Here is an 11,782-nt window from a genome sequence, read left to right on the forward strand (position 1 = left end):
TGAAGGAATCAGAGAAAGAACTGGAAGAGCTTGAAGGGGCTCGAGACCCCAAAAGTACAACAATGCCAAGCAACCAGAGCTTCCAGGGACTAAGCCACTACCTAAATACTATACATGGACTGACCCTGGACTCTGACCCCATAGGTAGCAATGAATATCCTAGTAAGAGCACCAGTGGAAGGGGAAGCCCTGGGTCCTGCTAAGACTGAACCCCCAGTGAACTAGACTATGGGGCGAGGGCGGCAATGGGGGGAGGGTTGGGAGGGGAACACCCATAAGGAAGGGGAGGGGGGAGGGGGATGTTTGCCCGGAAACCGGGAAAGGGAATAACACTTGAAATGTATATAAGAAATACTCAAGTTAATAAAAAAAAAAAAGAAAAAAAAAGGAAAAAAATATTTTAACTTAAAGCTCTCTATACATAATATTCATTTCTCCCAGTTAGCCTGAAGTACATGTTTAATAGGAAATGCTTTTTCATGCTTCCTGTAATGTTCTTAGATATAGGTATCCCTTGGTAGAATTATAACAGTGTATATATATGTTGGATAGAAATAGAGTTGGGAGATATACTTAGTTGCTAGAGTGTTCACTCAGGATTTACAAACTTCTGAGTTCAACCCCCAGCAAGGCAGAAACAGAACAATGGCACTCACCTGTAATCCCAAAACTTTGGGAAGGGAGAAGAGGAAGATTAAGATTTATGATGAAGTTTGGCTATATTGAGTTTGAAACCAGTCTAAACAACAAAACATGTTGGAGAAAAACTCAGGCCAACATCTAGTAGTATACAATATATTCTAATGTTCACAAGACTTGCTATAAAAATATACTTGCTTTCGGAAGCTAATATTGGGGTGGTGGGGGGAGGGGTAAAGCTGTGAGTACTCTTGAAACTGAAAAATTTTCACTTACTTTGTTCTGCCTTCTGGTGATGGTCAAGGTCAGTCTTCCACCAGGCAAACTGACCTCTATTCCACCACAAATACCCTGGGTTCTTCCCTTAGGACTAGAAGCTGTAGTAGTTAAGAGATCTGAAACAACTACAGGCCTTGGTTCAGATCCCTTAAATTACTTTTGAAGAAGTAAGGACTGTAACCTTTTTAGGAGTTGCATAGGCCAGACAGCTGCTCCAACCCAGAGCTACTTTTATGGCATCTCTTTTCTGTTGAATGACAGGGTCTCTTACATAGCCTAGGCTAGCCTTTTTAACTTGTCTTTCATCTTGGGAATTCCATGTGCTGTGATTGTAGGTATGTATAAGACATGACTTCCAGTTAGTGGTTTAAATTAGACCCTTGTGATCTGGCTGACCCCATACAAAAATGAACCAATGGTTCCAGAGGGTTGTGGCTACCTGAGGACTAGTTTTCTCTGCTAGACTTATTTTGCCAGAGCCTTATCTCAAGTTTATAAAGCTTAAGCAACATTTGCTAGGTGTGTATGTGTAAACCCCGCTTGAGTTATATTCTACAGAAAACATTATTTTGCTTAGCTAGGAGAGTTAGTAAGAGGACAGCATGTAACTCTTTGCTTGAGTGAGATGAGATGCCCTTCCCTAAGTGAGAAAGGTGAGATAGTTGAAGAGTTCATCTAGAATCAAGACCATCTTTCAAATGATAAACTTATCCAATGCTGGTAGTATAGTCAGTTTTATTGAGACTCTTGGCTTGGGCTATTCATCTCTGTTTCCTGGTGGCCAAGTAGGATACTACCAAGACTCCAGTGATGACCATGCTTGCAGAAAGTCCCATTACCCACAGAGTGGGAGAATCTGCATGGGTGCCTGTGGAATGGGAAGGTGGGTTAATGTATGCTGAAAGAGCCAAGCCATTCTAGATCTTGTCAGAGTATGTTATCTGCAGAAATGGTGGTTTCTTTTGCAGGAAAATACACACTGAACAGTGAGGAACAGGGCAAGAAAATCTTTAAGGATAAGGAAGTAATAGTGCTCCAATTGCTATGGAGCACGGGTTTCCTTTGACTGAACAAATCATCCCCCTGCCTTGGCTTTCCAAGTGCTGAGATTACAAGCATGCAAGACTGTAAATTAGCTGGAAAGTAGCTAGCATTTGGATATCAGTCCACATACCTGAGTGTTTATGAAGCATGACTGCAGGGTCCTTAGTGGCTTGGAGGAGGATCACGGGACCTTTGCTAGATATGCTGGTGGAGTTATCAAAATAAAGCTCAGATTTTCTTCTTCCTGGTAGACAGATGAGAGCTTGTAATTTATGGAAAGGTTTCAGCTACATACAGGAACCAAGGCTGAGAGTTGGGTAAGGTACAAAGCTAAGTGCCTTGATGCACATATCTCTGACCTACACTATATAAAAACCTGTTTGTGTGTTATAAACCCAACCAAGTCTAAGATTTTCTATCTATCTCTATGAAAGTGTTATTTCAGTTTCACCAAGATTTGGACAGAGATAGTTACATTAAATGACTGCCCACTCCACCCCATGCAACCATCATCCTCTCCTAACACTGACAGCAACATTCAGTTACCTTTATATTCCATAGATCATATGTTCAAACATGAAGTGAGAACACAGCAACAGTAATCCTCCATCTAGTTAGGACTTAAATGATCTGGAAAAAGTCAATCTATGGTCTTTACAAGTGGGAATAATGGGCATTATTAGAATTGGTTTGAATTACTAGGGGTTGATTATTTTTCTTATCAAAAACATTTAAGGATTCAAGAATCATGAAAAATGATTCAGAGACTAGTCCAGTGGGAATGGATCAAGTAGAAACATCTACATATATAAGGTGGTCTAGGTCTGTCCAACTCCAGATCATACTATTATCTATGGTTCTTTCACCTGTATACCTTCAGGGCATATTGAAAACCTGACTTCAGGTAGGTCCATGACCATTTACTTTTGAGAGCAGTCCAAATTAAAAGAGGAAAAAGTTGACATGTGGCTGAGAAAATACATCAGTCAGTGAAGTGCTTGCTATGCAAACATGAAGACTGGAGTTTGACCCCAGAACCCATGTTTAAGAAGTCTGGATCTGAAGCTGTATACTTTTTAATTCAGCCAGATTTTAGGTCATGGTTGGCTTCTGGCTTAATCAAATTATAGTTTGTTTTTTGAAAACCTGAGAGATTCTGGCAATCTTGTCAGCTCTGGAATCTTTGTTAATAAGATGAACCCTTAGTTTAATGGCTGAGGCTACCATGGTAGGACTTCAGGGTTCAACCTAGATCTGAGATGTAGACAGCTTAGGTACTCACTCCTGGAAGCAGGACAGATAACCGTGCAGGATGGCATCCCAGCAGGCTGGCAGACCGATGCACTGCAGTGCAGGTATACCTGATGTTGACAAACAAATGCCACATTATAGACATCTTCCATATCAGGTATCTCCCAACTGTATACCTCATCTTTCCAAGAAGTTGACAAAGTGTTAAGGCATCTTGATGTGCCTAAGTTAATGTCACAATTGTCCTGAAGAACCAGAGTCCAGTTGACAGATAGGACTCATTCTTGTTACCACCCGAAATAGCCTTCAACACCATGAGCCAGTGTCAAAGGAAAAGAGCCACCTTAGAAAGGCTGTGAGACTTTAAGGACACAGAAGGAAATGCCATACCTGTCCACCCAAAACCTGCTTCTCCCTTCCAGCACTCATGAAGCTGAAGGTAGAGATACTGAAGCGCTGATGATGAGATGGAAAGACATCTGATGCTTTCTGAACCGGGATCCTTTTGGTCTGATAATTGTCTCCAGCATATGGGCATCTAAGCAAAGAGGCACTGTAGTAGGGATGTGCTTATTTGGGGGACCCACTCATACAGATACACAAGGGAACCACTTACCCCTTCACTAGGATTGGCCATTGTGGTTGATGAAAAGGATTAGAGCCAGGTGTAGCCCAACATTGCTCTAGCAGCAGGCTCAACGAGGGGTCTGTTCTATGAAGGATGGAGACCTCCACGTAAATGGGATCCTGGAGGAATTTTACCAGTGGGTAGGCATCAGTACCGTAGTAAGAGCTGTAGTTTTTATCTGCACAAAGAAAACCAGAATCAAAGTGGGGCTAGGGAATTAACTTAGTAGTAAAGTACCTGCCTGTATAAATACAGGGATCTGAAGATGACCTTCAGAACTCATATAAAAAGACCAGAATTGATGCTCTGTGTTCATAACTCTAGAGCTAGCAAGGCAGAGGCAGAAACTCCAAGCCAATGAGAGATCCTACTTCGGGAAACAAAGGTCGTTCTGAGGTTGATGTCCTACTGACAGACTTGGACTTCAGGCTAGAATTAGCAAGTAGGCAGAGCTTACCCTGGGCAATCTGAAGTTCCAGAGAGAGGGGTCCGGGCTGGGTCTTAGGAAGGGGTGGTGGGAGAGTCCACACTTGCATGTTAACTGGGGACATGATGCTGTGAATGGAGTACGTGCAGCTGACTCGGAGCCTGTGGTAGGGAAAACAGGATTTTAGTGTGCTGGCCACACCTGCTGATGGTCACTCTCAAGGATCAAGTGATGAGCATTTTCCAAGTCCAAATATACAATAGAGGCAATTTCTGCCCTTAGAGTTATTTTCTGTTGTCACTGTGCAAATAGGTCTAGAATGAGCTGATGAGAAACACTGCGTTGTACTGCATGAGATGGGGAATAGTGCAAATCGGGTAAACTTCTTCCAGGTGAGGAGATATGAAGAATAAAAATGGCTGTCAAGAAGCCCAGGTGAAAGGTACCCATGGAGGCTCTCAATGCAAGGGCGAGCCTAGGATTGGCGAGGCTGAAAGCGTTAGGCATTCAGAGCGGAAAGGAACATGGGAGCCATATCACTGAGAGGCAACAGTAGTAGTTACTTTCTTGCTTTAACCTACAGAAGTGAAGCTCAAGAATGAGACCTGGCAAAATTGGGTCTGAAAGGCACTTTTTTGGTCACAGCCTAGACCAGGGAGAAAGGAGTCTCAGATGAGAAATTATATCCCCATGAGGTAGAAAACAGAAGACAGTGAGTATGAGGCAGAGATCGAATTGGGAGCAGTGACCCAGGTGATTGTAAGTGGTAGCATACATGAGTATCAACCAAGGTAGCAGGTGGATTCACGTAATACTGAGGAGTGTTCTCCTGTGGGCTCACATTACCCCAGGATTCTTGTCTTATGAGAGAAAGGCCTTCTGGCCTCTCAGGTCAAACCAGACTCTACCTGAAGTTGCTGTCTCTAGTAATAGAGCTTCTGCCCCATGCTTGTACATCCCGAATGGCCACTAGCTCATTTTCATACATGGCCTGGTCTCCAGTGATCTGTAAAATGGACAAAGAGATGTCTGTTACTTCAAACTATTGGCTGAATACTGCATCCATGTATGGCATATGCAGAATCAAGGAATAAGGAGATGATTTAAGTACTGAGACTAGGCAAGTGGACCACCCGAATGCAAGTCAGCATCCTCCTAAATACCCTAGACCCCAGAAGTTTAACTCGATCCTTATATTTACTGCCAATAGAATGCTAGGATCATGACAGTCATTTTCTGAATGCTCACAGAAGTGTCCACCCCCTAAGCAGGACCTTTTGTTCTAGAGATTTTTCTAGGTATCAGGGACTGGTCAGGACTGTTCTTCATGACTGTAATATCTCAACATTTCCTCTCCCAGTCACTGGGGCACTGCTTCCACCCCAGTACCCCAAGGTGCTCTTACCCGCTGTGTAGTCCCACAGGAAGTAAGTGGAAATTGGAACAGGACAAAGGTGGATGTTTTCATCACAGGATCACACCCTGTGGTGATGTTCCTGAAGCCTAAGCGAAGTGAATCCAAGCGCAGAGGGGGCGAGGTCACGTCCCTGGACACAGCAATGGAAAAGTGGCCCTCCTTGGTGCAATGGGAGGTCACTGGGACACCAGAGATGGGCGAGATCAGATCATTCTTGGGACAGAGCCAGGTGGATCCCAGGCTAATGACTCAATTGCTTCAGATGCTCCCCCAGCAAAGTTGGAATTCCCACTGATGATCTGGTAACAGTCTCCCAATGACTACTTGCTCCAGAGCCTTACCGGGGCAGAAGTGGGAGCACCTGCCTTGATTTACTGCTTTGAACTGGGCTCTCAGTGTTTAATGTACTAGAAGACCTTCAAGCTTGATATGGGGTCTGTGAAAAAAAATCACTTGGGGAGGATTCTCTCTAAACACAATCTTAGACCATTAGCCTCTGTAGTGGCTGTTCCTTGGGGAAACAAGTATCTGTCACATAGACTTAATTTCCTGATGTCTGCAGGTTTTCTCTATGCTTGACATCTAGGAGATTAGACAATGAAAGACTATAGATTAAACAGGAAAATGCCATTGAAAGTTCTAGATCTAGGCAGCAACGCTAACCTACCAGCAGCCAGTTGTTTTGTATTTACACTTTAAAGCTTTCCCTGCTCTGGTTTCACCAGAAGTCTACTAAGCCCTTTTCTCAACTGAATTTAGAGAAGGACGCATGCACCTGTGTTTCCATAGTAACAGGAGTCTGCCCCTTCCTCTTCAGAGCTGTAGCAGCACCCCAACTCTTCACAGTCTCCTCTGGAGATGGTCGAGGAAGCACAGGGCAGCCTTTCCTTTACTGGCACAGGACTGCACACTTTAGCACTTGGTGTATCTGGGGCTGGATATTAGGAAAAGGAAGAGGAGCTCAAGCTGGGAAGCTGGGTGTTTATTAGTGTACCATCCTGTCAGAGCGCCTGGGCTTAGAAATCGAGAACATCCAGGCAGTCTCAGAAAAGCCTGTTGACATTGTTCATCTGCAGATTAAATCCCAAAGGAAGGTCAATGTTAAGTCACCTAGATGGAATCTCTTAAAACGGATCCCTCCTGAGGAGAGCAGTCTCTCAGCATGTCGCAGGAGCAGCGAGGCTCTTCACATGCCTTCCAGTGACAACCTTTTTGGCTCCTTAGAGGGACTTATCAAGCTTTCCCAAGGGTGCCACATACCACAGCTTTTCAAACATAGCACTCTCAGTAGGGTTTGAGTATAGCCCATGAACTCAGTCGGTGTCATCACCCACCTCTGCTGTGTTTTGGGTAACCAGGTAGTGGGAAGAGAGGATTTGAGTTTGAATCAGTTCTAATCATGATTAAAGGGTTCTCAGACCACCAGGAAAGACTTCCTTAGAGTTTCCTAGTTAAATGATCAAGTGTCCTCAGCTGGGGGCAGGAGACTTGGCGAGAGTCTCATAATGAAAGGAGTGACAAAACTTATAGCCCTGGGTCCTGGAAGTAAGATGCCAAGCTGGAACCATACCCAGCCTCAGCTACAATCTCCCTATAGTTAATTTTCCTAAGGTCTGACACACAGGGAGACGGAAGAGTTAGAAAACCTCCTTCTTTGCCATCAGTTGCTGCTGCTACCCAGAAAAGGCAGCCGTGGCTCAAGAGCACCTTCTAGGCAAGACCCTCCCCAAGCCTGAATGTTTTTTTACCTTTACCCTGAAGAGCCAAAGGGCACGTAAGCAGTCTTTGTCTTGTTCCTGCTACATGTCCAGCTACATCTGCCTCTTGCACACCAACGGTCATGATGTAGTGGGATCCCTGAAGAGACAGCAATCAGCTTTGCTGATGGTAAAGGGATCCTTGTGTCTCTTTTGGCTAGGATCTACTTACCTCCAGAGTGACATAGCAGCCACTGTAGCTGGCTTCCAAGACCAGAAAGCCATCAGGACTGTCCATCACCCATGTACCACAGTCAGAGTCATTCTTAAGCCTGTGTGGCAGCCCTTGGCTATCTAGGGCAGGTGTAACATGAGAAGCACAGGGGTTAATCATTCATCGAATCCATTAGTGGACAACCAGCCCCACCACTTGACTCCAAGCGACTGCCATCATTCAGAACAAAGCAAGAGAAAGTGAATTCGGAAGGGGCAGTTTTGACCATTCGTTTTGTAGACAGGGACTGTGGAGATTTTAAAAGGAGGAGGATTGAGACAGAAAGTTTAAGGGTAGGTATCTCAATGAGTCTGACTTACCCCAAGTTGTTAGCACAGGACTCTCTGCCTCCAGGCTGAGGTTCACAGCAAACTGGAAGCTCTGTAACCCACAGTGGAGCACACCTGGCAACTCGGTAACATGCTGGCCACTCAAAGGAAGACAGAATGGGAAACACAGTAAGATGCTTGGTAGAAGCCACAGAGTGCTCCTTAGAGCCTGCCTAGCCATCCTTTCTCCTTCACTAACCCACATCTGCTGAGAGAGTGCTTTGAATATATATGAAGGCTTGGTTTGGGGCAAAGATCTTTACAGCCTGCAGGTGGAGGGACTTTGAAAAAGTGATTTCTTTCTTCTGGGAGCAGTCTACAGATGCTTCCCATTAAATATTATAATCCCCTGGTCTTCAAAGTTAGGCTTACATGTTCCTTTTAGCCAAAGGCAGGTTTCTTGGGTTAGATATATGTAGCACTTTTTCTACCAGCTTCTCTTCAGAGGACAGAGACTGACTGCCTTCTAGAATCTTGTATATTAGGGTGAGGATCCTAGCTGCAGTGGCAAGGAGAATGACAGGAACTGGGCACTGAGTAGGTTACTACCTCTCTGCATGTTGGGTTTTCTATCTGGAAAAAGAAATGAGGATAGTCCTGACATCACTGTGCTTAAGGATTCTGTGAGAGGTTTAGATCAAATACATGGTACCATACTTGGCCAGACAGGGAGAGCTCAATGTCTTTGGATTGAGATTAGCTTCTTTAAGGACCTTCCTTCCTTTCTCTGATTCAAGCTTTCATAGGAAGTCTTAAAATTCCAAGATCATTTAAACCTGATTCCTGAGTTTAGAACTTTGCCGTTGTCTTCAGAGAGAATGCTATCATGGTCATAATCTATCATCCCAGCACTCTATACATAGAAGCAAGGAAACAAAAACAAATTCAAAGTCATATTTGGTTTCATATCAAATTTGGTTCTTGTTTGGTCTATGTAAGAGCCCATTTTACAAAAAACACCCCAAACTATGGAGGGAAAATTAGAGGATTATGTGGGTCAGTTAGCAGCCAGGCAATACGAACTGGAATCCATCTGATTTCCTTGTGTCAGAGTGAGGAGTTTTCTGAGGGAAGATGGGAGCACCTCTGTGAGTTTTCTTTTCAACAAGCCAGAATGAAGGGCCACCCAGAGTCCCTTGGAGGTGATGACTCCAACAACAGGCTCCTCTGGCTTTCCCTTCTCTCTGCTCAGGCTCACAGGATGTGCTCTTAGGAGCTATCCTGTGGTGTAGGCCTCATTCCCTTCTGCCTTTGTCTCTGCTATCCTATTTACCCTCATCCTTGCTGTGATGACTTCCAGGGGTGCAAGTCTTTCCTTCCCCATCTTGGGGCCAGGAGGCCAGCTAGTTAGCCTTTCTTCTACAGGAATGTTTGTTTATATTAATCTCAATCTCTGTCTCTATCTCTCTTTCCCTCAGTAGAAAAAGAAATTCAAGAAAGAAAAGAGTAAATTAAATGATAGCAGAAGTGGGAGCTAAAATTCAAACTTTATGGCAAGGATTTAACGATAACGTGGTTGGACCCATGCCTTCCCTCATCTCTTAAGCTCATCTACTCACCTGGGTGGACATGACCTTGCAGACGACAACAGGTCTGAGCAACTATCAACCATCGAGGGATGTCGCTCATCAGCCCTTCTGTTGTTTAAAAAGTAGATAATTATCGTGGCTTCTAAATGTGACATTTAAAACACTCACAGGAAGTGAAAGACCCTTAACTCTAAAAAGTTCAAGCAACTTTTCATTATGGTTCCTATACACATTGTGAGCATTTCCTGCCCACTATTATTTCTGAAAGCCTGTGGTGAATTCTTCCTCTACTCTCCCGTGTAAGACAAGGAGGACAGAAGCAATAAGCCTGATGGCCAGATGATTGGCATCTGGGTAGGCCTTTGATTGGCAGGTGTGACTACAACATTGGCTAAGCTATCCGTGTGGTTGTGGGTGGTAATAGATGATTTTCTATGTATTTTCCAGACAACCATAGACTCTATTTGTGTTCTTTACCTTTTTCTCAAAATCAAACAGATCTCTCCATGCCATTGAGTTTTGAGAACGACAGCCCATTTCTCTGAGTACAGAGGCTATTTAATGCCGGAGGACAATATAGAGATATGATGTTTAATATGTCAGATGCCAAGGTGTGAGTGTGGGAGAGGGGGAAGATTTGTCATTTCACTCTGTGGTAGCTTTAAGGCTGCCCTATTAAGTACATCTCCTGGGGGATTCAGAACATACAGCACAGATTACTCAGGGTGTGTGCAGGGCCACAGTGAAATACCCAGGAAAGGTTGCTTCTGTCTCTTCCGGCTTCCCTCAGCTTCCAGCAGCCTTTGGCTGTCCTTGTAAACCAGATGCTCTCATCTCTGGTCCCACATCCTATACTTCTTGTGTGTCTTCATACAGTCCTCCGTCCGTGTCTGTCTGTAGGTCCAAATAGCCTTTAAAAAAATGCGGACATCGGTCATAGTGGATTAAGATCTACTACGATGATTTCAGGTTTTGTATGGATATGTGTAAAGATCTTATTTCCAAATAAGGAAGGCCATGTTTTGAGACTCTGGGCTTAGGACTCAACTTATTTTCATGAAGGGTGGAGCTAATGTACAAACTATGACTTCATCTCAAAGACTTGTAAACATGTACCAGTCAAGCTAATCTTTTAGACTATTAGAGAGAGAGATTAAGAAAAAAAGAAAGTGCCATTAGTTAAAATCCCCTTCCTTGTCTTTACTGAAGGGATTTTAATTTCTTTTCTTTTTGGGGGGAGGGGATCGGTTTTGACCCAATGGCTACTGAGTAGGTTGGGACTAATGTTAGTGATTAGTGATTTAGGACAGTTTAAGGATAAGGAATTTGGAGCAAAGGTGGCCATTGCCTTATGCTTACAACCTCTGCCATTTCCTCACAGTTGCTCTGAACTAGCTGGAGTTAGCCAGATGTCTCAGGGCATCTGATATATCTGATGCCTTATGTTGATCATCTTGAGAAGAAGATGTGCCTATTTTAACCATGTTGTGGCCTCGTCTGGGTACATGCCTTTGTGTATTCAGTCTCTTCTTTATGGCCTTCATCTCAATTTGCCCTCTTTTTCTCTTTCCCTTGGGACACAGGTTCTAAAGGGTCCATCCCTTAGATCAAAGCACCCGGACTACCTGGGGGCTTGTTAAAAATGCAAAATTTGACCCTCATTTCAGGTGATTCAAGTAGAGGCTGGGATGGGTCGAGACTGGGTGCTGTAACTGCAGAGCTTCCGGATGAGCTGGATCCTACTCCACCTGGAGGAAATGCTGCATCAGATGGCAAGGGTGCGCAGAAACTTTTCTGCAGGCCTCACCTTGGAGAACTTCCCTACCCCACCCCCCAAAACACACAGCAGGTGGCTCCTGCTGGGTCAGCTTTTCTCCTCAGCTTCTCTGCCCCACTTGAGACTCCATTTTCTCCTTGAGACTGAGAGTTCAAAGGTGGATTAAACTCCTCTTTGTATTTGCCCTTCACTAACCTCATGTACTAAGACAATATTGGTTTAATTCTCCCCTAAGCTTTTATTTTTAATCAATAGTGTCCTGGGGCTGGGAGTATAGTTCGTTGCTAGGTGGCTGACCAGCATGTGTGAGGTCCCTTGTTTGATCTACATACACTGGGTATAGGGGTACACAGTTGTCTTTCCATCACATCAGAGGTGGAGGGAGGAAGGGGGATCAGAAGTTAAAGTTCACCTTGGGCTACATAAAGTGTTGGAGGCCAGACACGACTACAAAAGAGTAAAACCAAAACGTATCAAGCAAGTCCTCAAAC

At 44.2% G+C, this 11,782-nt stretch overlaps 1 protein-coding gene across 1 annotated transcript; it reads right to left on the reverse strand.

Annotated features, from left to right (window-relative positions):
• Positions 1-1,634: 1,634 nt before the first annotated feature.
• On the reverse strand, positions 1,635-8,191 carry Zp4 (zona pellucida glycoprotein 4). Its single transcript, NM_172330.3, has 12 exons — positions 7,977-8,191; positions 7,615-7,736; positions 7,434-7,542; positions 6,461-6,619; positions 5,674-5,864; positions 5,177-5,274; positions 4,299-4,429; positions 3,830-4,019; positions 3,604-3,751; positions 3,245-3,323; positions 2,093-2,206; positions 1,635-1,786 (listed from the first exon to the last, which is right to left on the reverse strand). Exons 1-12 carry the CDS (start codon positions 8,164-8,166, stop codon positions 1,680-1,682), a joined length of 1,638 nt encoding a protein of 545 aa, NP_758833.2. The 5' UTR covers positions 8,167-8,191; the 3' UTR covers positions 1,635-1,679.
• Positions 8,192-11,782: the final 3,591 nt, after the last annotated feature.

Source organism: Rattus norvegicus, chromosome 17 (genome assembly GCF_021556685.1).
Source record: "Rattus norvegicus strain SHRSP/BbbUtx chromosome 17, alternate assembly SHRSP_T2T, whole genome shotgun sequence".
In the NCBI taxonomy this organism is placed as follows: Eukaryota; Metazoa; Chordata; class Mammalia; order Rodentia; family Muridae; genus Rattus; species Rattus norvegicus.